At 46.9% G+C, this 26,256-nt stretch overlaps 1 protein-coding gene across 28 annotated transcripts in view; it reads left to right on the top strand.

Moving 5' to 3' along the window:
* The window catches only part of MAP7D3 (MAP7 domain containing 3), a 62,306-nt gene that overhangs the window by 12,755 nt on the left and 23,295 nt on the right, over positions 1-26,256 (top strand). For 6 of the 28 annotated variants that reach the window (XM_088665207.1, XM_088665213.1, XM_088665214.1 and 3 more), the window contains 9 exons: positions 1,530-1,693; positions 3,465-3,576; positions 4,753-4,773; positions 8,826-8,927; positions 13,152-13,250; positions 16,288-16,413; positions 19,779-19,924; positions 21,973-22,100; positions 24,879-25,129. In XM_088665207.1, the coding sequence (XP_088521333.1) occupies positions 1,530-1,693; positions 3,465-3,576; positions 4,753-4,773; positions 8,826-8,927; positions 13,152-13,250; positions 16,288-16,413; positions 19,779-19,924; positions 21,973-22,100; positions 24,879-25,129 (1,149 nt within the window). The remainder of the gene's footprint in view (positions 1-1,529; positions 1,694-3,464; positions 3,577-4,752; positions 4,774-8,825; positions 8,928-13,151; positions 13,251-16,287; positions 16,414-19,778; positions 19,925-21,972; positions 22,101-24,878; positions 25,130-26,256) is intronic. The other 22 variants (XM_060270360.2, XM_088665229.1, XM_088665218.1 and 19 more) reach the window with 10 other exon arrangements.

The following is a 26,256-nucleotide window of genomic DNA, read 5'->3' as shown; positions in this document are numbered from 1 at the left end:
ATCATATCACCCCTCAACCTTCTCTTCAGTACTGCTTCACATGTACTACTACGTTGTCCTTTTCATGAGGACATACGCGTGACTCTTATTACACCTGTTTTGCAAAAGTCCATGAAAGAATCCGAACACCATAGTTTAAAACGACTGGGAGAGGACAAGAATCCCAAGACTCCATGAAATGTAGCCAAATTCTGTGTGGTGTCTGCAATCAATCGCAGGAAGCGAGTGGTATCCCATAATGATCAAACCCCTAAATGTTAACTACAGGGGGTAGGCCAGCGGTACCCAAACTAAGGCCCGGTTGCCAGATGCGGCCCAATCGCCTTCTCAACCCCCCCCCCCCCCGTGGAAGGTCCAGGAATCAGCATGTTTTTACATGAGTAGAATGTGTCCTTTTATTTAAAATGCATCTCTAAGTTATTTGTGGGGCATAGGAATTCATTCTTTTTTATTAAAAAAAATACAGTCCGGCCCCCCACAAGGTCTGAGAGACAGTGGACCGGCCCCCTGCTGAAAATGTTTGCTGACCCCTGGGGTAGGCTAATAATTAATTTTGATTTTTATATTTCAATCCTTGTTATATTCATACTGTCCTCTGTATTTTTGATATGTTTTATGACAGGCATCCCCAAACTTTGGCCCTCCAGATGTTTTGGACTACAATTCCCATATTCCCTGACCGCTGGTCTTCTTAGCTAGGGATCATGGGAGTTGTAGGCCAAAACATCAGGAGGGCCGCAATTTGGGGGTGCCTGTTTTATGATCTGTGATATTGTGCGTGTTGATCCTGGTCTGCGACCGTATTAATAAATTCATTCATTCAATAATTACCTTGGGACTATAATGTCACTTCAATAGAAAGTTTTTAGAAAGATTTTTTTCCTCCAAAAGCATTTTATTTTAAAAATCCGATTTAAATTTTTAAAAATCTGATGATTATTTTTTTTGAAAAAAAACCTATTGATTTTAATCCACCCTGTGCTGAACATTGATACTTGACAGACAACACATGCAGGGGGGGAAATATCACTTAAGTAAAGGTAAAGGGACCCCTGACCATTAGGTCCAGTCGTGACCGACTCTGGGGTTGCGCGATCATCTCGCATTATTGGCCGAGGGAGCCGGCGTACAACTTCCAGGTCATGTGGCCAGCATGACAAAGCCACTTCTGGCAAACCAGAGCAGCGCATGGAAACGCCGTTTACCTTCCCGCCGGAGCAGTCCCTATTTATCTACTTGCACTTTGATGTGCTTTCGAACTGCTAGGTTGGCAGGAGCTGGGACCGAGCAACGGGAGCTCACCCCATTGCGGGGACTCGAACCGCCGACCTTCTGATCAGCAAGCCCTAGGCTCTGTGGCTTAAGCCACAGCGCCACCTGCGTCCCACATTACTTAAGTAGTAAACTATATTTAGAAAGATTTTTTTCTCCCAAAGCATTTTGTTTAAAAAAAACCGATTTAAATTTAAAAATCCTTTTTTTAAAAAATAAATAAATTGATTTTTATCCTCCCTGGTTGAAATTTGCAGCGGCCAAAGAAACCCAGATATTGGAAAAGGAGAAGAAGGCCAAGCTCCAGTACGAGAAGCAAATGGAGGAGAGGCAGAAACGACTGAAGGAGCAGAAGTTGAAGGAAGAACAAAGGAGGGTAGCTGTAGAGGAGAAGCGGAAACAGAAGCTGGAGGAGGACAAGGTATTGTAGAGCTGAATGCTAAGTGGTAGACAAACTTGTCCCCCTCCAGTTGTTTGGGGACTACAACTCCCATTGTCCCTAGCTAACAGGACCAGTGGGCAGGGACGATGGGAGTTGTAGTCTCAAAACAGCTGGGGGGCCAAGTTGGGCCATGCCTGCGTTAGAGAGACACCACGATAGTGGCACTAGTTAAGCGGTCTTAATCCTCTTTTAGAGTACAGTGGTACCTCGGTTTAAGTACACAATTGGTTCCGGGAGTCCGTACCTAACCTGAAGCGAACTTTCCCATTGAAAGGAATGGAAAGTGGATTAATCCGTTCCGGGCGGGTCTGCGGAGTACTCAACCTGAAGCGTACTTAACCCGAAGCATGGGTGTAATTGGTTAGAACAGGGGTCAGGAAACTTTTTCAGCAGGGGGCCGGTCCACTGTCCCTCAGACCTTGTGGGGGGCCGGACTATATTTTGAAAAACAATATGAATAAATTCCTATACCCCACAAATAACCCAGAGATGCATTTTAAATTAAAGGACACATTCTACTCATGTAAAAACATGCTGATTCCCAGACTGTCCGCGGGCCGGATTTAGAAGGTGATTGGGCCACATCCGGCCCCTGGGCCTTAGTTTGGGGACACCTGGGTTAGAATCATAGAATCATAGAATCCTAGAGTTGGAAGAGACCACAAGGGCCATCCAGTCCAACCCCCTGCCGAGCAGGAAACACCATCGAAGCATTCTTGACATATGGCTGTCAAGCCTCTGCTTAAAGACCTCCAAAGAAGGAGACTCCACCACACTCCTTGGCAGCAAATCCCACTGCCGAACAGCTCTTACTGTCAGGAAGTTCTTCCTAATGTTTAGGTGGGATCTTCTTTCTTGTAGTTTGAATCCATTGCTCCGTGTCCACTTCTCTGGAGCAGCAGAAAACAATCTTTCTCCCTCCTCTATATGACATATATTTGAACATGGCTATCATATCACCCCTGAACCTTCTCTTCTCCAGGCTAAACATACCCAGCTCCCTAAGCCGTTCCTCATAAGGCATCGTTTCCAGGCCTTTGACCATTTTGGTTGCCCTCCTCTGGACACGTTCCAGCTTGTCAGTATCCTTCTTGAACTGTGGTGCACAGAACTGGACACAGTCCTCCAGGCTTGGCAGGGGGTTGGACTGGATGGCCCTTGTGGTCTCTTCCAACTCTATGATTCTATGTTTCTTCTGCTTAACTTTTTGTATCCTTCAGGATACAAAAATTAAGGTTGGAACATTTGTCTCTTCTCGTGAGTGTATTTTCTGCTTATAATTTGTCATGCATTATTATATATGCAAGGGACCCGGGTGGTGCTGTGGGTTAAACCACTGAGCCTAGGGCTTGCTGATCAGAAGGTCAGCGGTTCAAATCCCTGCGACGGGGTGAGCTCCTGTTGCTCGGTCCCAGCTCCTGCCAACCTAGCAGTTCGAAAGCATGCCAAAATGCAAGTAGATAAATAGGAACCGCTACAGCGGGAATGTAAACGGCGTTTCCATGTGCTGCTCTGGTTTTCCAGAAGCGGCTTTGTCATGCTGCCACGTGACCTGGAAGCTGTACGCCGGCTCCCTCGGCCAATAATGCGAGATGAGCGCCGCAACTCCAGAGTCGGTCACGACTGGACCTAATGGTCAGGGGTCCCTTTACCTTTACCTATTATATATGCCTTCATCATCGTAATTTTCCAGACAGTAACGCGCTCACAGTTCCCGCTGCCTAACTCCAGAGATTTTTTTCATCGACAGGAGCGCTACGAAGCGGTTCTCCATCGGACACTGGAGCGGAGCCAGCGGCTGGAAACTCGACAGAAGAGGTGGTCCTGGGGAGGCTCCGTCACCGATTCGGACGGCAAGCCGGGTAGGTATCTGTGGCTACCTTTCTGTCGGCCTAGAGAGACACTGCCACCCAGAGAAGTATTCTCCTCCTCTTCCTCTTTTCCTCCTCCTCCTCCTTCTCTTTCTCTCCTCCAGTGTGGTATAGCGGTTAAGAGCGGTGGACTCGTAAATCTGGGGAACCGGGTTCGTATCTCCGCTCCTCCACATGCAGCTGCCGGGTGACCTTGGGCTAGTCACACTTCTCTGAAGTCTCTCAGCCTAACTCACCTCGCAGAGTGTTTGTTGTGGGGGAGGAAGGGAAAGGAGAACGTTATAGCCGCTTTGAGACCGTAATAAAGCGGGATGTCAACTCCAAATAATAATAATAATAATAAAAATAATAATAATAATAATAAAAATTGTTATTTATACCCCGCCCAGATGGCTGGGTTTCCCCAGCCACCCTGGGCGGCTTCCAACAGAGAAATAAAACACAATAATCTGTTAAACATTAGAATCATAGAATCCTTCAGTGGCAGCTTAAAGACCAACTAAGTTTTTATTTTGGTATGAGCTTTCATGTGCATGCACACTTCATCAGATACACTGAAGCAGAATCCACCAGACCCTGATGTATAGAATCATAGAATCCTAGAGTTGGAAGAGACCACAAGGGCCATCCAGTCCAAACCCCTGCCAAGCAGGAAACACCATCAAAGCATTCTTGACATAGGCCTGTCAAGCCTCTGCTTAAAGACCTCCAAAGAAGGAGACTCCACCGCACTCCTTGGCAGCAAATTCCACTGCAAATTCCAACTCTAGGATTCTATGATTCTATTCTATGATGATGATGATGATGATGATTATTATTATTATTTGGGAGAGCCCTGGTTCAATACATCACATCTCAGGTAAGAGCTGGGAATGTTACCTGCCTGAATCTCTGAACATCTCCTGCCAGCCAGTGTTGGCAGTACTGAGCTACGTGAACCCAGTGCTCTGGCCCAGTACAAGACAGTTTCCTATGTTGTTAGGTACTGGCCGATTGGGGATTTAACTAACGCTACATCTCGTAATGGGGTTGTTCAATGAGGGTGCCAGTTGTTTCAGACTAAGAACCGTAATCCTGCCTTGCCCCTTCTTTCTGACTGTTTTCCTTGTGAATTCTCTCATGCTCGTTTCATCCTTGTGATTTTCGTTTGCAAACTTTCTTTCGCAGAGTCACCAATTCCAGATGAAGGTAGGTCTCGGATCTACAGTACAGTATTTGCCTGCTTGCTATTATTTAACTAACCCCACCGGCCTTGGCATTCCCTCGCTGGATTTAAGCAATGTTCGCTTCCTGTCTAGAACGGCGTTGCTTAAAGGCCTTCCGTAAGCCACGCAGAGCTGCGTTCCTCTTAACCAGGCAATTGCTTGCATGCAACTGACTTGCTACTTCCTCTTTGGGATCGAAGGAATTCATATGACCTGCTTGCTCATTATTGTATACATTACATTGCATGGAAACCTTAGGTATTGTTTAGTCGTTTAGTCGTGTCCGACTCTCCGTGACCCCATGGACCAGAGCACGCCAGGCACTCCTGTCTTCCACTGCCTCCCGCAGTTTGGCCAAACTCATGTTCGTAGCTTCGAGAACACTGTCCAACCATCTCGTCCTCTGTCGTCCCCTTCTCCTTGTGCCCTCCATCTTCCCCAACATCAGGGTCTCTTCCAGGGAGTCCCCTTCTCCTTGTGCCCTCCATCTTTCCCAGCATCAGGGGCTTTTCCAGGGAGTCCCCTTCTCCTTGTGCCCTCCATCTTCCCCAACATCAGGGTCTCTTCCAGGGAGTCCCCTTCTCCTTGTGCCCTCCATCTTCCCCAACATCAGGGTCTATTCCAGGGAGTCCCCTTCTCCTTGTGCCCTCCATCTTTCCCAACATCTGGCTCTTTTCCAGGGAGTCCCCTTCTCCTTGTGCCCTCCATCTTTCCCAACATCAGGCTCTTTTCCAGGGAGTCCCCTTCTCCTTGTGCCCTCCATCTTTCCCAACATCAGGGTCTTTTCCAGGGAGTCTTCTCATGAGGTGGCCAAAGTATTGGAGCCTCAGCTTCACGATCTGTCCTTCCAGGGAGCACTCAGGGCTGATTTCCTTCAGAATGGATAGGTTTGATCTTCTAGCAGTCCATGGGACTCTCAAGAGTCTCCTCCAGCACCAGAATTCAAAAGCATCCATTCTTCGGCAATCAGCCTTCTTGATGGTCCAGCTCTCACTTCCATACACCACTACTGGGAAAACCATAGCTTTAACTATACGGACCTTTGTCGGCAAGGTGATGTCTCTGCTTTTTAAGATGCTGTCTAGGTTTGTCATTGCTTTTCTCCCAAGTAGCAGGCGTCTTTTAATTTCGTGACTGCTGTCACCATCTGCAGTGATCAAGGAGCCCAAGAAAGCAAGATCTCTCACTGCCTCCATTTCTTCTCCTTTTCTTTGCCAGCAGGTGACGGGACCAGTGGCCATGATCTTAGCTTTTTTTGATGTTGAGCTTCAGACCATATTTTGCGCTCTCCTCTTTCACCCTCATTACAAGGTTCTTGAATTCCTCCTCACTTTCTGCCATCAAGGTTGTGTCATCTGCACATCTGAGGTTGTTGATATTTCTTCCGGCAATCTTAATTCCGGCTTGGGATTCATCTAGTCCAGCCTAGCGCCTTGGAATATTCTCTGGTGTCTGGTGTAATATACCTGTTCACCCACCCAGTCTGCTACCCTGCTATTTCTACGAACTGTTTCTGAGACCCCAGAGTTGCATGTCCCAGGCGGACATCCTTTTAGAAGTTATCCCCGTGTCTTAAAGAGTTGGAATGAATGAATGAATCGACCTTTATCTGCATCAGCCCCCAGCCGTAGCAAAAAAACAATGAAAAGGTAAACCACCGTGAAGGGCAGATATTTAAATGTATATGCACCGACAACCTTCACATATACAAGGAGATTCAAACATGTGTACAAAATCTCATGCTCGAAGTCTGAAAAGTCCAGTATAAAGTGCAAGAATCAAGTCCGATAAGCAAGTGCGATGATGTACCCTGCATTCTTATCTCTTCCCATGCGTTCTTATCTCATCTGACAGGCCGGCCAGCTTCTCCCCCCTTTCACAGTAAAGAGCTTCTGGGACAAGATGTATAATGAGTTAAAGAAAGTGTTTAAAAACACGTTTGTGAAGAGGCCAGAAGCTTTTTTACTCGGAATTTCAAGGAAAGAATTGCCAAAGAAATACATTATGTTTTTTCCTGTATGCCACAGCAGCAGCTAGGATTATATTAGCTAGGAACTGGAAATCTGAAGCTATTCCTACGGTGGACGACTGAATGGCAGATGAAGCTGATAGAATTCATGGAATTGTCTGAACTGACTGGGAGAATCCGAGATCGGGGAGAGGAGACGGTGGGAGAAGATTGGAAGAAATTTAAGATCTATCTGGAGCAGAAATATAAGAATAGAAATGGACAATCATAGAATCGTAGAGTTGGAAGAGACCACAAGGGCCATCCAGTCCAACCCCCTGCCAAGCAGGAAACACCATCAAAGCATTCTTGACATATGGCTGTCAAGCCACTGCTTAAAGACCTCCAAAGAAGGAGACTCCACCACACTTCTTGGCAGCCAATTCCACTGTCGAACAGCTCTTACTGTCAGGAAGTTCTTCCTAATGTTTAGGTGGAAGCTTCTTTCTTGGAGTTTGAATCCATTGCTCCGTGTCCGCTTCTCTGGAGCAGCAGAAAACAATCTTTCTCCCTCCTCCATATGACATCCTTTTATATATTTGAACATGGCTATCATATCACCCCTTAACCTTCTCTTCTCCAGGCTAAACATACCCAGCTCCCTAAGCCGTTCCTCATAAGGCATCGTTTCCAGGCCTTTGCCCATTTTGGTTGCCCTCCTCTGGACACGTTCCAGCTTGTCAGTATCCTTCTTGAACTGCGGTGCCCAGAACTGGACACAGTACTCCAGGTGAGGTCTGACCAGAGCAGAATACAGTGGTACTATTACTTCCCTAGATCTAGACGCTATACTCCTATTGATGCAGCCCAGAATTGCATTGGCTTTTTGAGCTGCTGCATCACACTGCTGACTTATGTCAAGTTTGTGGTCTACCAGGACTCCTAGATCCTTTTCACATGTACTGCTCTCAAGCCAGGTGTCTCCCATCCTGTATTTGTGCCTTTTATTTTTTTTGCCCAAGTGTAGTACAGTGGTTGGGTGACCCAGAATGGACAATAAAATAGGGGTGATAATCTCTCTCTCTATATATATATTTATTGATTTTATAAAGGGTACAAAAAGAAAAAAGGAGGGTGTACAAAAAAGGGGTACAGAAATAAAATAAAAAATAAAAGTTTCTATAACAATATCGTATATAATTCTTATTCTATCGGCTTCCTCCTCCCCCCCCAACGTTTCTATTAATGACTAATACAGCGCTCTCTTCTTCTTAAACCATTTCTTCATCTAAAATACTTATTATAGAACATTATTTGATCCATTTTACACACTCATTCCCAATATTTCAAAATCTCATTCGGATCTGGAAATCTTAATAGTTCTGGTTCACTTAAACATAGTCCCTTCTTACTGAATCTAATTGCTTCTATAGCCTCTTTGTACTTCCACTTCCCTCATTGTTCCCTCATATAAAAGGATGTCATATAGAGGAGGGAGAAAGGTTGTTTTCTGCTGCTCCAGAGAAGCGGACACGGAGCAATGGATTCAAACTACGAGAAAGAAGATTCCACCTCAACATTAGGAAGAACTTCCTGACAGTAAGAGCTGTTCGACAGTGGAATTGGCTGCCAAGAAGTGTGGTGGAGTCTCCTTCTTTGGAGGTCTTTAAGCAGAGGCTTGACAGGCATATGTCAAGAATGCTTTGATGGTGTTTCCTGCTCGGCAGGGGGTTGGACTGGATGGCCCTTGTGGTCTCTTCCAACTCTACGATTCTATGCTTCTTTTGATTTCAATTGATTTTTCATCTGGTGATATGATTTCAACTTCATCTGATCATTCACTCCTATTAAGATATCCATATATTTTAACCACTTAACTTCCATATTCTTAACTTTGGCCTCTAAAGGTGAGATCCACCTGGGTGTTTTTCCTTTCTAAACAATCTTTATATCTGGCCCAAACATCAAACAGTCATTTCCTTATCATGTGGCATTGGAATGCTTTGGTTTGGGGAACCGATTTCCGGAGCCGATTCAGGGAGAACTTCAACCCAGGCTGTGCTAAAGTCGTAATTCCTTTTTTTCAGGCAGCAAGCGCTCTACCTCCTCAGCAAACCTCAAGCAAGCAGAAAATGTCATCAGCAAGCGCCTGTCGTCTTCGGCAGCACGTCTGAATTCTCCCAGCAAGGGTGAGTGTATATGTTTGCAAAACAGCCACAATCCAGTATGCTTTCCCCCCTTTACAACCTCTTTGTGATATTTTGGCCTGAAATTCCCCCCCCCCTTTTTTTTTACTCATTTTGTTAACCCAGTGGACTGTGCATATCTCCACCCATTGGTTGCTGGATGTGACGAGGTCCATTAGAACAGAGGAATCATGGTAAACACATCATAGAATCCTAGAGTTGGAAGAGACCCCAAGGGCCATCCAGTCCAACCCCCTGCCAAGCAGGAAACGCCATCAAAGCATTCTTGACAGATGGCTGTCAAGCCTCTGCTTAAAGACCTCCAAAGAAGGAGACTCCACCCCACTCCTTGGCAGCAAATCCAACTGCCGAACAGCTCTTACTGTCAGGAAGTTCTTCCTAATGTTGAGGTGGAATCTTCTTTCTTGTAGCTTGAATCCTTTTTAAAAAAAATACTTTATTAAGATTTAAGGTTAAAATACAGTCCACACATACTCAAAGATCGCAATCGTACCAAACATAAATTCAAATATACAAAATCATATAAATCATAACATACAGAATCATACAAAATCATATCCTATATAATAATGTCCATGTTGTCCCTGCGTCCAGATGTCCCGTGTGTCCCTGGGGTACTGCGCATGTCCCCCAGAGACACAGGGATTGGACGGAGGGACAACCAGGGACACAGGGATTGGACCCGTGCTCTCGGGACACAGGGAACAGCCAACTGCCGCTCCGCCAACCGCCGCTCCGAAGCCCAGTCTCATGCCGGAGGTGCGCGGTGAGGCGGCGGGGGAGAGAAGCGCTCCCCCCCCCCGGCAGCCTTGCCGCACACCTCCGGCATGGGACGGCGCTTCCTCGGGGAACCCGAGGAAGCCGAAGCGGCAGCGGGCGCGGAGGGAGGCCCGCTTTGGCTTGGCAGCGGCGGGAAGAAGGGGAGGAATTCCTCCCCTTTTTCCCGCCACCGCCAAGCCAGTCCCGGAGCCGAATTGCGGCGCGGCGGGGTTTTTCGCTGTTTGCCTCCCCCAGGGGAAGGCAAACGGCGAAAACCCCCCGCTGCGGACTGGCTTGGCGGTGGCGGGAACATCCCGCCACCGCCAAGCCAGTCCCGGAGCCGAATTGCGGCGCGGCGGGGTTTTTCGCTGTTTGCCTCCCCCAGGGGAAGGCAAACGGCGAAAACCCCCCGCTGCGGACTGGCTTGGCGGTGGCGGGAAGACCCGCCACCGCCAAGCCAGTCCCGGAGCCGATTTGCGGCGCGGCGGGGTTTTTCGCCGTTTGCCTCCCCCAGGGGAAGGCAAACGGCGAAAAACCCCCGCTGCGGACTGGCTTGGCGGTGGCGGGAAGACCCGCCACCGCCAAGCCAGTCCCGGAGCCGATTTGCGGCGCGGCGGGGTTTTTCGCCGTTTGCCTCCCCCAGGGGAAGGCAAACGGCGAAAAACCCCCACTGCGGACTGGCTTGGCGGTGGCGGGAAGACCCGCCACCGCCAAGCCAGTCCCGGAGCCGATTTGCGGCGCGGCGGGGTTTTTCGCCGTTTGCCTCCCCCTCAGGGGAAGGCAAACGGCGAAAAGCCCCCGCTGCGAACTGGCTTGGTGGTGGCGGGAAGACCCGCCACCGCCAAGCCAGTCCCGGCAGGCCGCTTCCTCTAGCGCCCGTTTTTAAACGGGCTAAAATCCACTAGTATATTATAATATACAAAATCATATAAGTTGTGTAATAATAAAGAAAAAAGGGGGGGATGGGGGGAAGGATGTATTAGGGAGAAAAGAAGAAAAGAAAAAAGAGAAGGAAAGGGGAGAAGAAAGACGAATGAAAAGAGAAGAAAAGAGAAAAAGAAGAGAGAGAAAAAGAGGAAACATACATTTATCTCATCATTCTCATCCAGAAACAATCAATGACAATATTATCTAAATTCCTTAAAGATCTTGATCTAATACCTTTATTTCTCCCACTAAAGACTCCCACTTATCCCTATTCTCAGATTTCTCTAGATATTGTTTCCTATTACTGCATTCCCCATTAAATATAATTCAATACGCATGTCCAATATCCATTTCATAAAGTATCAAATTAATAGCATTAATAGCATTTAAATTGTAAAACAAAATATAATAAGATAATAAATCTCTCCTTTCCCTCATCTCCATATGTTCTTATTTTCTTTTGGCTCAATACGGGGTGCTAGAAATAGACCCAAGACTTTACCATGGGGCACTGTCCCTTCATGTACTCCCCAAATTTATCCCAATTTTGCTGAATTTTTTTTAGAATATCCTCTAATTGAATTAGTCAGGTTGTCTAAATCCAAATAACTTAATAATTTCTCCTGCCATTCCAATATGCTGGGTATTTCTTTCTGTTTCCAATAGGATGCGATCAGAGTTCTCGCCGCTGCTGTTGCGTACAAGAACAATGTCTCATCCTGTGGTTTGATTGTACTATCTGTAATCCCCAGCAGAAAGGATTCAGGGCTTTTCTTTATGTTATATTTAAGTATTTTTTAATTTCTTCAAGAACTTGATTCCAGAATTTTTTAATTCCCTCACAGTGCCACCATGCATGTATGTATGTCCCCGTTTCCCCCCTGCATTTCCAACATAAATTATCTTTGGTCTTATACATCTTGTGGATTTTGACAGGGGTTAAGTGCCACCTATAGAACATTTTGACCATGTTCTCTCTGACTCCCTCTGAGGCTGTGAATTTCCATTGGTTGCTGGATGTGACGAGGTCCATTAGAACAGAGGAATCATGGTAAACACATCATAGAATCCTAGAGTTGGAAGAGACCCCAAGGGCCATCCAGTCCAACCCCCTGCCAAGCAGGAAACACCATAAAAGCATTCTTGACATATGGCTGTCAAGCCTCTGCTTAAAGACCTCCAAAGAAGGAGACTCCACCACACTCCTTGGCAGCAAATTCCACTGTCGAACAGCTCTTACTGTCAGGAAGTTCTTCCTAATGTTGAGGTGGAATCTTCTTTCTTGTAGCTTGAATCCATTGCTCCTTGTCCGCTTCTCTGGAGCAGCAGAAAACAACCTTTCTCCCTCCTCTATATGACATCCTTTAATATATTTGAACATGGCTATCATATCACCCCTTCACCTTCTCTTCTCCAGGCTAAACATACCCAGCTCCCTACCCCCCCCCCCCCCAGTTTTGATCCTCATGCGGATCCAGGATTGTTCATAGAAACATAGAATCATAGAGTTGGAAGAGACCACAAGGGCCATCCAGTCCAACCCCATGTCAAGCAGGAAACACCACCCAAGAATTATTGACATATGGCTGTCAAGCCTCTGCTTAAAGACCTCCAAAGAAGGAGACTCTGCCACACTTCTTGGCAGCAAATCCCACTGTCAAACAGCTCTTACTGTCAGGAAGTTCTTCCTAATGTTGAGGTGGAATCTTCTTTCTTGTAGTTTGAATCCATTGCTCCGTGTCCGCTTCTCTGGACCAGCAGAAAACAACCTTTCACCCTCCTCTATATGACATCCTTTTATTTATTTGAACATGGCTATCATATCACCCCTTAACCTTCTCTTCTCCAGGCCGTTCCTCATAAGGCATCGTTTCCTTATGATTCTATGATACAGGGTTGTAGCTAATTAGAAAAGGTAGTTCACAGGCCCTGTCAATTAAAAAAGTGGTTGAGAAATTTCCACCCTAGAAATAATTGCTTTCTGAATTAATTGAGAGTGTGCTTCCTGTTTCCATCTACAGTGGTACCTCTACTTACTAATTTCATGCGTTCTGAATGCACCTTCGTCAGTCGAAAAAGAAGGAGACCCCACCACACTTCTTGGCAGCAAATTCCACTGTCGAACAGCTCTTACTGTCAGGAAGTTCTTCCTAATGTTTAGGTGGAATCTTCTTTCTTGTACAGTGGTACCTCTACTTACGAATTTAATGCGTTCTGAATGCACATTCGTCAGTCGAAAAAAATTGTAAGTCGAATCCCATAGGAATATCTAAACATTCGTAAGTGGAAAAAATCCTATCTAAACCACATCCAAGGTGGCAGGCGGAGCTCCATTCGTAAGTAGAAACATTCGTAAGGAGAGTTATTCGTAAGTCGAGGTACCACTGTACGTGGAGTTTTATACGCGCCGTAATTCAAATTGAAGAGCGCGATCGTCTTCTCTCAGTCTTCATAACTGGCTCGATTGATATACATGCTACTATACTCAAAGCTAATCGTGGCCCGCTTTTCTCCTTGCAGGTTCAACGAAAAGAAGTTCTTCGTTAAACAGACTGAATAACAAAGTTCCTCCCAATTCCGAGCAGCCAGAACCCAAAGGTTTGCAAGCGGAGCAGAAAGGTGCAAAAAGCAGGTTTCCTCCCCGCTCGCCCGCCCCCCCCCCCAAAAAAAACAGGAGAAGTGGGGAAATTGGTTGCTAATGAAGGCCGTTTTTTAAATAAACTCTGGTCTTATTGATAAGAACGTTTAATATTCAAATATAACAGTAGTTCACTAGGCAGAGGGCCTTCTCGGTGGTGGCGCCTGCCCTGTGGAACGCCCTCCAATTAAATGGCCTCGGTCCAGTATACCTGAAGGAGCGTCTCCACCTCTATCGTTCTGCCCGGACACTGAGGTCCAGCACCGAGGGCCTTCTGGCGGTTCCCTCGTTGCGAGAAGCCAAGTTGCAGGGAACTAGGCAGAGGGCCTTCTCGGTGGTGGCGCCCGCCCTGTGGAACGCCCTCCCAACAGATGTCAAAAAGGAAAACAACTACCAGACTTTTAGAAGACATCTGAAGGCAGCCCTGTTCAGGGAGGCTTTTAATGTTTAATAGATTACTGTGTTTTATTTTTCTGTTGGAAGCTGCCCAGAGTGGCTGGGGAAACCCAGCCAGATGGGCGGGGAATAAATAATATATTATTATTATTATTATTATTATTATTATTATTATTATTGTTATTATTATTATTAATGTAAAGCACGCCAACCCACCAGGCTCTTTGCCTACATTAACTACATTAAGACGAAAAAGAAATATGCAGGCATAAAATAAAATTAAAAAATTCCTTCAGTAGCACCTTAAAGACCAGCTAAGTTTTTATTTTGGCATGAGCTTTCGTGTGCATGCACACTTCATCAGATACACTGTTACATGCACACGAAAGCTCATACCAAAATAAAAACTTAGTTGGTCTTTAGGGTGCCACTGAAGGAATTTTTTTATTTTGTTTCAACTCAGACCAACACGGCTACCTACTTGTAACTAGAACTATGCAGGCATACTTAATGTCAGTGGGGCTTCCGCAGGAGGACATATGTATGTCTGTCATTTGTGCGCTACCGTGTTTCTCCAAAAACAAGACACCGTCTTACCTTTATTTTTCTTCAAAAAAAACCACTATGGCTTATTTTCGGGGTATGGCTTATATTCCTTGAATGCGTAAAAATCCTGCTACGGCTTATTTTATGGCTACGGCTTATTTTCCGGAGAAACTGGGTAGCAGTTCAGGGTGGCTGAAAAACAGATTTTCAAAGCATCTATTTTGACCTGTTTCTTGCTTTGATATAAATTGGGCTTGACATTTTATTTTATTTTTAAACTATTGAGCTTCCGTTAAGAAGAATGTGTTTTAAATCTTATGTGAGTGTACGCCAGGGGTCCCCAGACTTACCCGGCTTTGGGCCGGTGCCGGGGGGTGGGTGGCGCGCTTCCAGATCAGGGAAAAACCACCGAAAATCGTTTGTGCACATGCGTAGGCCTCCCCCCGACCTGGAAATGACCTCTTCTGGGTTGGGAGAGGCCCATACGCATGTGCACAAACGATATTCGGCGCTTTTTTCCCCGATCTGGAAGTGCGCCGCCTCGCTGCGCGCCGTAAGAGCGGGCAGTGGGCGACGGGGGTCGTCGCGGGCCGGATTGGGAGGCCAATTGGGCCGCATCTGGCCCGCAGGCCGTAGTTTGGGGTCCCTGGTGTACACCATGGGTAGGCAGACTAAGGCCTGGCCCAATCGACTGCTGACGGTCCAGGAATCAGCGTGTTTTGACATGAGTGCTTTTATTTAAAATGCATCTCTGGGTTATTTGTGGGGCATCAGAATTAGTTCATTTGCACACACACACACCCCAAAAATGAGGGGCAAAGGACTGGCCCCCTGCCGAAAAACTTTGCTGACCCCTGGTCTCCACGATGTTCTTTCTTTCTATTTTTTTAAAAATAATTTTTATTGGTTTTATATAAAAACACAAAAAAGACAAGACATAAAAAACATTTCTACCCACCTTCCCTCCCTACCCCCACAAGTCCCCTTCTGCCACAAGTGGATCCTGCGGGTGTTGAGAGTCGAAGGTAGTCCATTGCAAAGCTGGGTTTGTCCTCACCTCCCTCTCCTTAGCCCCTGGACACCCCCCCCTGCCACCAGGAGGCCCCAAGACAAAAGGATAGATTGGGATAGGGAACCCCCAACTATTTATATATAATCCTCCAACATAATACAACAACAAACAAAAAATTAAAAATACTTACTTTGCTAAACATTGTATTTGCGACTTCCTCAGATCCCTTCTTCCTGATTTTCATAGTTTCTTAATATCATTATAGTGGGTTTCTTAGTTCCAATTCTTATTCTTAAAAATCAACATTATTTCCCTCCTTCTTCATGACGCCTCCCCACAGGCCCCCTCCTGCCACAAGAGGAACCTATGAGGTGCGACCATCCAAGGGAGGTCTATTTTTGTAGTTGGGTTTCCTTCCACCCCTCCCTCCCCCCCCCAGAGCCCCCCCCCTGCCACCAGAGGCTTCAGGTCGATAGGGAGGAAGATAGGTGGCCATCCGCCCAGCTACCTACCTAAACATAACATTACTACTAAGCAAATCTAAAATTTCTTTCCCCAGCCCATTCCTCCACTCCCACAAGAAATATCATTTATTCCATATTATTAATATCTCTAACCAAACATCTTAACATTATTCTCTTGAACACCCTCTCCCCCCCCCCGGAGTCTTTCCCCCATTTGGTCCAGCATTTCCTTCATCAAGCCTGACAGTAAGAGCTGTTCGGCAGTGGAATTTGCTACCAAGGAGTGTGGTGGAGTCTCCTTCTTTTGAGGTCTTTAAGCAGAGGCTTGACAGGCATATGTCAAGAATGCTTTGATGGTGTTTCCTGCTTGGCAGGGGGTTGGACTGGATGACCCTTATGGTCTCTTCCAACTCTAGGATTCTGTGATTCTATGATTTCAGAACCGTTTTTCAGCCGGCCTAAGTACCAATTTACCATTTTTTCATCTTTCTTTCTAAATGCATTTTGACTTGCGATTTGACTTTCCTCCGTTTGGCCGCTTGCTTCGTTTTTTAATTTATTTCCCGTTGCAATCCTCTTTGGTCTCTTCCCGCCCTCCAGCTCACCGTTCGCAGGCCAGTCCTCTGGAGAGCAACGTGCTCAGCCGCTTGCTCACGCCCACCCAGGCCTCCCTAGCCAGGAGCAAGAGTGCCGCCGCTTTATCAGCCGATGGCCAAGACCCCTCAGGTAACAAACCACACCAGGATGGAAAAAAAGAAATGATTTTAGACACATTCTACATGGGTCTGCCGTTGCACTTCGTTTGGAGTGGAGCACCCGGCCAATGCACTTATCTGCTCTGGTCAGACCTCATCTGGAGTACTGTGTCCAGTTCTGGGCACCACAGTTCAAGAAGGAGACTGACAAGCTGGAACGTGTCCAGAAGAGGGCAACCAAAATGGTCAAAGGCCTGGAAACGATGCCTTATGAGGAACGGCTTAGGGAGCTGGGTATGTTTAGCCTGGAGAAGAGAAGGTTAAGGGGTGATATGATAGCCATGTTCAAATATATGAAAGGATGTCATATGGAGGAGGGAGAAAGGTTGTTTTCTGCTGCTCCAGAGAAGCGGACATGGAGCAATGGATTCAAACTTCATGAAGGAAGATTCCACCTCAACATGAGGAAGAACTTCCTGACAGTAAGAGCTGTTCGGCAGTGGAATTTGCTGCCAAGAAGTGTGGTGGAGTCTCCTTCTTTGGAGGTCTTTAAGCAGAGACTTGACAGGCATATGTCAAGAATACTTTGATGGTGTTTCCTGCTTGGCAGGGGGTTGGACTGGATGGCCCTTGTGGTCTCTTCCAACTCTGTGATTCTATGATTCTAAGCCTCTTCTTCCAACTCAATGAAAGATACAGCGAGGACAGACAAAAGGAGTTCGTCGTAGAAACATCAAAACAAGAGGAAAACCTAAACCCAGGCACCCCCAAACTCGGCCCTCCAGCTGTTTTGGGACTACAACTCCCATGATCCCTATTTAACAGGGCCAATGGCCAGGGATCATAGAATCATAGAATCATAGAGTTGGAAGAGACCACAAGGGCCATCCATTCCAACCCCCTGCCAAGCAGGAAACACCATCAAAGCATTCTTGACATATGCCTGTCAAGCCTCTGCTTAAGGACCTCCAAAGAAGGAGAGTCCGCCACACTCCACTGTCGAACAGCTCTTACTGTCAGGAAGTTCTTCCTCATGTTTAGGTGAAAGCTTCTTTCTTGTAGTTTGAATCCATTGCTCCGTGTCCGCTTCTCTGGAGCAGCAGAAAACAACCTTTCTCCCTCCTCTATATGACATCCTTTTACATATTTGAACATGGCTATCATATCACCCCTTAACCTTCTCTTCTCCAGGCTAAACATGCCCAGCTCCCTAAGCTGTTCCTCATAAGGCATCGTTTCTAGGCCTCTGACCATTTTGGTTGCCCTCTTCTGGACACGTTCCAGCTTGTCAGTATCCTTCTTGAACTGTGGTGCCCAGAACTGGACACATAATGATTCCATAAGAAGCCGAAATGCCTTCCCTTATACCCCTTCCCCTCCCACCACCACATTGCATTCGAAGCCCAGCTGCTATATTCTTTTCTTAACCAGGGTGGATAAAAATCAACAATTTTTTTAATTTGAATCGGATTCACCCCCCCCCCCCATTAAATTGGATTTTTAAAATGAAAGGCTTTGGGAGAAAATCACCTTAGTAAAGATTTTCTATTTGAGTTATATTATAGTCCAAAGGCATCAGGAAAAACAGATTTCTTTTAAGGTTTTCACGTGTGCTAAAACTCCTCTTTAAAAAATGCCACACGTTTAACCACGTCAGTTAACAAACATGGATACAGATGCTATCAAATGATTGCTTCGGTGAAATCCTAATTTACGACTCGTGATGAATTACGATGGTTGCCTTCTAAGTTTTTATTTTGGCATGAGCTTTCATGTGCATGCACACTTCTTCATTCACACTTCTGCATGCACACTTAGTTGGTCTTTAAGGTGCTACTGAAGGAATTTTTCTTTATTTTGCTTCGACTCAGACCAACATGGCTACCTACCTGTAACTAGATGGTTGCCTTCCTCATGGACAATTAACCTAGAACAAAAAACAATTTTCACTGTTGGTTGTGGGGGGGGAAACATTTTATTTTAATGGCCTGTTCTTCTATTTTCTTTTCCTCTTGTGGTTTGTGTGCTTCAAAGGGTGGCAGTCTGTTTCCAGGATCTCTTGAATGAATGAATGAATGAATGAAACCTTTATTTGCGTCAGAAGGAACATGACTATATACACAGAGCAAAATAAAAAGTCAATATAAAACATAGGCAAACTCAGGCCCTCCAGATGTTTTGGGACTACAATTGCCATCATCCCTGCCCACTGGTCCTGTTAGCTAGGGACGATGGGAGTTGTAGTCCCAAAACAGCTGGAGTGCCAAGTTGGGCCATGCCTGCTCTTAACTAAGTGGTAGACAAACTGGGCCCCCTGCAGTTGTTTGGGGACTACAACTCCCATCATCCCTAGCTAACAGGACCAGTGGTCAGGGACGATGGGAGTTGTAGTCCCCAAACAGCTGGAGGGCCAAGTTGGGCCATGCCTGCTCTTAACTAAGTGGTAGAGAAACTTGGCCCCCTCCAGTTGTTTGGGGACTACAACTCCCATCATCCCTAGCTAACAGGACCAGTGGTCAGGGACGATGGGAGTTGTAGTCCCCAAACAGCTGGAGGGCCAAGTTGGCCATGCCTGTTCTTAACTAAGGGGTAGACAAATTCGCCCCCTCCAGTTGTTTGGGGATAACCCTAACCCTAACTCCATCATCCTACAACTCCCATCATCCCTAGCTAACAGGACCAGTGGTCAGGGACGATGGGAGTTGTTGTCCCAAAAACAGCTGGCGGGCCAGAGTCCGCCAATGCCTGGTTGAGAGTGTCTCCTTTCCTAAATGTAAAATAATTATTAAGATTTCTAGATCATAATGATATTTTGAAATATCGGGAATGTGTGGTTAAAATGGATCGAGAAAGATATTTATAATGAGTATCTTAGAAGAAGAAATTATTCAAGAAGTAGAGAGTTGCTATATTAGTTATAGAATCATAAAGTTGGAAGAGACAACAAGGGCAATCCAGTCCAACCCCCTGCCGAGCAGGAAACACCATCAAAGCATTCTTGACATATGCCTGTCAAGCCTCTGCTTAAAGACCTCCAAAGAAGGAGACTCCACCACACTTCTTGGCAGCAAATTCCACTGTCGAACAGCTCTTACTGTCAGGAAGTTCTTCCTAATATTTAGGTGGAATCTTCTTTCTTGAAGTTATAAATAGAAGCGTGGAGGGGGGGAAGGAGGAAGTCGACAGACTTAAGAACTATATTGGATATTGTTAAAGAAACATTTTTGCTTTTTGTTCTTTGTTTTTTATATTTTGTATTTTTTTCTGTATTTGTTATAAAACCGATAAAAATATATTATTATTATTTTTAAAAAAGAGAGTGTCTCCTTTCCTTCTCTCTCTCTCCTCTTTCCCCCTCCGTGATCTGTTTGCCCTGCCAAATCCCCAACTTTATAGAATCTCCCCTCTGTCCCCGTTCAGCTCCCAGCAGCGCCGTCAGTTCCCCGGCCCACGCGCCCAAAGTGCCCTTGCGGAGCCGCAGCACCGACCGACTGAAGACGGCCGCCTCTCCGTCGGGAAGCATCTCGCCAGAAACGGCACAGGTCAGTCGGCCGCGTTTGGGTACCTTTTGGCTGGTTCCATCAAAATTCCGACGGCTTCCTCAAAGCTGACGCTTCTCTCGCAGCAGTCTGAAGGAGGGTGTCCCAGGTTCTCTTAATGGTCCAGGCCTCTTTCTGAACCAAGGGAAGTAATAGTACCACTGTATTCTGCTCTGCTCAGACGTAACGTGGAGTACTGTGTCCAGTTCTGGGCACCACAGTTCAAGAAGGATACTGACAAGCTGGAACGTGTCCAGAAGAGGGCAACCAAAATGGTCAAAGGCCTGGAAACGATGCCTTATGAGGAACGGCTTAGGGAGCTGGGAATGTTTAGCCTGGAGAAGAGGTTAAGGGGTGATATGATAGCCATGTCCAAATATGTAAAAGGATGTCATATGGAGGAGGGAGAAAGGTTGTTTTCTGCTGCTCCAGAGAAGCGGACAGGGAGCAATGGATTCAAACTACAAGAAAGAAGATTCCACCTCAACATTAGGAAGAACTCCTGACAGTAAGAGCTGTTCGGCAGTGGAATTTGCTGCCAAGGAGTGTGGTGGAGTCTCCTTTCGAGGTCTTTAAGCAGAGGCTTGACAGGCATATGTCAAGAATGCTTTGATGTTGTTTCCTGCTCGGCAGGGGGTTGGACTGGATGGCCCTTGTGGTATCTTCCAACTCTATGATTCTATGATTCTAATATGGAGGTGGTTAGGGGTGTTGAGGTGGGATTTCTGTGTGTGTGTTGGGGTGTGGGGGTGGATTGGGGAAGGTGGAACGGTGGGCCTGTTCTTGAGGCGGACTGGTGTATGCTGGTGGCGAAATCTGGGTGGTGGGATCGGTGGGTGTGGGATCGATGGGGGGGGAGAGATCCGTGGGGTGGGGAGTGTGGATTGGTGTGCTCTCTAGAGGGGGTCCGGCGGGATCGGGTGGGCGGGATCCGTGGGGTAGGGGGGTTTGTGGAGAGGTCTAGGCCTCTTCTGGAGGCGGCCTGGTCCCCGCCCGGGGGGTTGGGAAGGGATCGGCCGGGTGGAGTGGGGAGTGACTGGGGGAGAGTGGATCGGCGGCGGTGAAATCTGCGGGGTGGGGTGGAGGGTTGTGGAGAGGTGTAGGCCTCTTGTGGAGGCGGCCTGGTCCTTGGGCCGGTAGGATTGACGGCGGCATGATCGGCGGGGTGGGGTGGGAATGCCTGGGGGCGGTGGGATCATAGAATCTTAGAGTTGGAAGAGACCACAAGGGCCATCCAGTCCAACCCCCTGCCAAGCAGGAAACACCACCAAAGCATTCTTGACATATAGCCGTCAAGCCTCTGCTTAAAGACCTCCAAAGAAGGAGAACTCCGCCACACTCCTTGGCAGCAAATTCCATTGTCGAACAGCTCTTACTGTCAGGAAGTTCTTCCTAATGTTGAGGTGGAATCTTCTTTCTTGGAGTTTGAATCCATTGCTCAGTGTCCGCTTCTCTGGAGCAGCAGAAAACAACCTTTCTCCCTCCTCTATATGACATCCTTTGATATATTTGAACATGGCTATCATATCACCCCTTTACCTTCTCTTCTCCAGGCTAAACATACCCAGCTCCAGGTTGTACCCAATCCAGTTTATAGATTGTTATTATTATTATTATTATTATTATTATTATCATTATCATTATCATTATCATTATCATTATCATTATCATTATCATCATCATTGGATAATTTTACAATACAAATTGCTTCTTGCTTTTCTCATTTCCTTATGTCCCGCCTGCCTTTTAGAAAGGGGCCATAGCTGCCAAGTCGCCCGTATTCCCCGGGAAACCCCCATTTTTCCGGCTGTTCCCAGCCGAAAAAACTGAATTTTTTTGTCCCCCCGATTTATTCTGGTGCGGCGGCCATTTTGGAGCAGGGTAGAGCAGCATCAAAAGTCGCTTCTAAGCATGCTCCGCCCAGTTCCAAAATGGCGGCAGCGCTACTTCCGGCCTGCCACTTCCGGTCCAGTCCTTTATTTCTCAGGCAGGGACTTGGCAGGTATGAAAGGCGCTGCTTACCAGTATGTATGTCTCTGTTCTTCCCGCAGAAATCGGAGCTCGCGCAGCCGCCCTCGTCTACCGGGAGACGCACTCCGTCGCCATCTTTGCCCGGTCCCAGGCGGTCTCCATCTCCTGCCAACGTGGGCAAACGGGCTCCGTCTCCAGCCGCAATCAGGTTTCTATTTAGCTCCTCTTCACCAATCTTACTCTAGAGTAAAAGCAGCTCGATCCTCCCTGCCACCCTCGGCTGTTCTCTTCGTCCCCAAAGGCGCAATGGCGTTTGAGCTCCCGGGACGTTTCCGAGGACAATTCAAAGCATCGGTGCTGACCTTGAAAGCCCTCAACGGCCTTGGCCCAGTAGATCTGAAGGAGCGTCTCCACTTCCGAGGGCCTTGTGGCGGTTCCCTTCCTGTGAGAAGCAAGGTTACAGGGAACCAGGCAGAAGGCCTTCTCAGTGGTGGCGCCCACCCTGTGGAACGCATAGCTGCCAAGTACCCCGTTTCCCCCAGGAAACCCCCGTTTTTACTTACCTTTTCACGGTGGTCCCCCGTATCACTTCGTCTCCCGTTTTTCTCCGTTATTTTTTTTCTTTCCGATTTGCCCTTCTATGGGCACCAAAAATGGCCGCCGGCGGCTTCAAAAGTCGCATCTACGCATGTCCGGAAGTGCATAGACGCGACTTCCGGTATCGGTGGCGGCCATCTTTGGTGCCCATAGAAGGGCAAAGCGACACCGGAAGTTACGTCGACGCACCTTCCGGTGTCACACAGCTGCCGGTGCCGGATTCTGCAGTCCAGGACTTGAATGGTAAGGTGGAACGCCCTCCCGTCAGATGTCAAAGAAATAAACAACTATATTATGACATTTAGGAGACATCTGAAGGCAGCCCTCTTAAGGGAAGCTTTTGATACTGGACGAATCATTGTATTGTATGTGGTTTGGAGGAGGAACAGTCCTCCTCCTCCAAACACGGCGAGTTGAGTTGATGCCAAAGAGCTCGATTTTGGTCTCATCTGAGCTGCAACCCTTGTTCATTGGCAAACTGCATATGGGCCTGTACATGTGCTGTCTTGAGCGAGGGGACCTTGCGGGCTCGGCAAGATCTCAGTCTCCTTCACAGTGTAGCGTGTTACCAACTGTTTTCATGGTCCCAGCTGCCCTGAGATCATAGAATCCTAGAGTTGGAAGAGACCACAAGGGCCATCCAGTCCAACCCCCTGCCAAGCAGGAAGCACCATCAAAGCATTCCTGACAGATGGCTGTCAAGCCTCTGCTTAAAGACCTCCAAAGGAGACTCCACCACACTCCTTGGCAGCAAATTCCACTGTCAAACAGCTCTTACTTTAAGGAAGTTCTTCTTAATATTGAGGTGGAATCTTCTTTCTTGTAGTTTAAATCCATTGCTCCGTGTCCACTTCTCTGGAGCAGCAGAAAACAACCTTTCACCCTCTAGATGATATCCTTTTATATATTTGAACATGGCTATCATTTCACCCCTTAACCTTCTCTTCTCCAGGCTAAACATACCCAGCTCCCTAAGCCGTTCCTCATAAGGCATCGTTTCCAGGCCTTTGACCATTTTGGTCACCCTCCTCCGGACATGTTCCAGCTTGTCAGTATCCTTCTTGAACTGTGGTGCCCAGAACTGGACACAGTACTCCAGGGGAGGTCTGACCAAAGCAGAATACAGTGGTACTATTACTTCCCTTGATCTAGACCAGGCATCCCCAAACTTCAGCCCACCAGATGTTTTGGACTACAATTCCCATCATCCCTGACCACTGGCCCTGTTAGCTAGGGATCATGGGAGTTGTAGGCCAAAACATCTGGAGGGCTGCAGTTTGGGGATTCCTGATCTAGATGCTATACTCCTATTGATGCAGCCCAGAATTGCATTGGCTTTTTTAGCTGCTGCATCACACTGTTGACTCATGTCAAGTTTGTGGTCTACCAAGACTCCTAGGTCCTTTTCACATGTGCTGCTCTCAAGCCAGGTGTCTCCCATCCTGTATTTGTGCCTTTCTTTTTTTTGCCCAAGTGTAGTACTTTACATTTCTCCTTGTTAAAATTCATCTTGTTTGCTTTGGCCCAGTTGTCTAATCCATTAAGGTCATTTGGAAGTGTGATCCTGTCCTCTAGGGTATTAGCCACCCCTCCCAATTTGGTGTCATCTGCAAACTTGCTCAGGATGCCCTCAAGCCCATCATCCAAGTCATTGATCAAGATGTTGAATAAGACTGGGCCCAAGACAGAACCCTGTGGCACCCCACTAGTCACTACTCTCCGGCAAGAGGTGGAGCCATTGATGAGCACCCTTTGAGTTCGGTCAGTCAGCCAGTTATAAATCCACCGAATGGTAGCATTGTCTAGCCCGCATTTTACCAGCTTCTTTACAAGAATATTTCACTGTTGTAAAAAAGGAGCTGGACCTATTGAAATGCAGCCTTAACCCCGGAGTCAGAATCATAGAATCGTAGGGTTGGAAGAGACCACAAGGGCCATCCAGTCCAACCCCCCGCCGAGCAGGAAACACCATCAAAGCATTCTTGACATATGCCTGTCAAGCCTCTGTTTAAAGACCTCCAAAGAAGGAGACTCCGCCACCCTCCTTGGCAGCAAATCCAACTGCCGAACAGCTCTTACTGTCAGGAAGTTCTTCCTAATGTTTAGGTGGAATCTTCTTTCCTATAGAACTTCCTATCTGGGCTAAAGAGTTGGGAGCTAAGGAGTTGCCTGCCTCAGAATAGACTGTATTTTTCAGTGCACCCCCCCCCCTAATTTTTATTAAGTTTAAAATTGGGGGTCGTCTTATACACGGAACGTTGCCATTGTTTATTTATTAAATTTGGGCTGAAAAAAAATAGGGGTCGTCTTATGCACGGGGAAATACGGTAGCTGTGCATTGGTCCGCGCCATTTAGATCTCCAATTGATTGATCCCTTTTCCTCGCCAGACAAAAGTCTCACCCGAGTTCGCCCAAGCGACAGTGGCCCCCGTCTCCTGTTTTGGCCTCTAAGCCAGCGCCGATTCAGCGCCCCTCCATCACCCCGAACGTCCTTAACCTTGCCAAAAAGCAAAGTGACCCGGCATGCCGACCAAAGGAGAGGCTGGAGCATCCCGAGGGTCGGGGTCCGGGCCCGGCGGCCGTGCCACACCCCTCCTCGGAGAGAGAAGTGGCTGCCGCTGCTCCAAAGACCAAAGAAGGTAAGAGAATCTGCGTGATCCGCTCGTCTGTCGTTCCGCTCATCGCCCCTTCCCGGGTCGAGCTCAAAGGTTTTCCTCACTGGAAATAATAATAATTAATAATAACAATCCTTTATTGTATCCCACCCTCCCCGGCCGAGCCCGGGCTTGCGGCAGCCAACATCAAATCTAAACATTGATATAAAATCAAACCATAATTACCGTAACAGGTAGGTAGCCGTGTTGGTCTGAGTCAAAGCGAAATTAAAAAAAATCCTTCAGTAGCACCTTAAAGACCAACTAAGTTTTTATCTTGGTACAAGCTTTTGTGTGCATGCACACTTCTTCAGATACACTTGAAACAGAAGAGTCAGACCCTTATGTATATACAGTGGTGCCTCACTAGACGAATTTAATTCGTTCCACGGGTCTTTTCTTATAACGAAAAATTCGTCTCGCGAATCCCATAGGAATGCATTGATTTTTTTATTATTTTTTTGCCCATTGGAACGCATTAATTGAATTTCAATGCATTCCTATGGGAAAGCGCGATTCGCTAGACGAATTTTTCGTAGAACGAATTCGTCTAGCGAGGCAACCTCCGCTCGAAAAATCCTTTCGTTAAGCGGAAATTTCGTTAAGCAGGGCATTCGTTAAGCGAGGCACCACTGTACAGAGGGTGGGTGGGTGGGAATGGGTGATGGGCTGATGGGAGTGGTAAACCTGTAGATGGCTGTTAACGACTGCTGATGACTGCAATTGGTCCTGTGGGGGAAAAGCAAGGGCTGAGGCGCTAAAGAAAGCTTGATCATGCATAATGAGATAAGAATCCCATGTCTTTGTTCATCCCAGGTGGCTCCATGGTTTTAAGCTTGGTAATGAGTTCCAATTCAGAAACTTCCCTTTCCAGTCTGTTCCTGAAATTTTTCTGTAATAAAACAGCTGCTTTGAGATCTTGTATAGAATGTCCTGGGAGATTGAAGTGTTCTCCTACTGGTTTCTCTGTCTTGTGGTTCCTGATGTCAGATTTATGTCCATTTATCCTTTGGCGTAGGGTTTGGCCTGTTTGTCCAATATAGAGAGCTGAAGGGCACTGTTGGCATTTGATGGCATACACAATGTTAGAAGAGGAGCAATTAAATAGTCCT

The sequence above is a fragment of the Zootoca vivipara genome, chromosome Z2 (genome assembly GCF_965207765.1).
Source record: "Zootoca vivipara chromosome Z2, rZooViv2.hap1.1, whole genome shotgun sequence".
NCBI lineage: Eukaryota > Metazoa > Chordata > Lepidosauria > Squamata > Lacertidae > Zootoca > Zootoca vivipara.
Note: the sequence above shows the minus strand (reverse complement) of the source record. Positions and strands in the feature narration are given on the sequence as shown.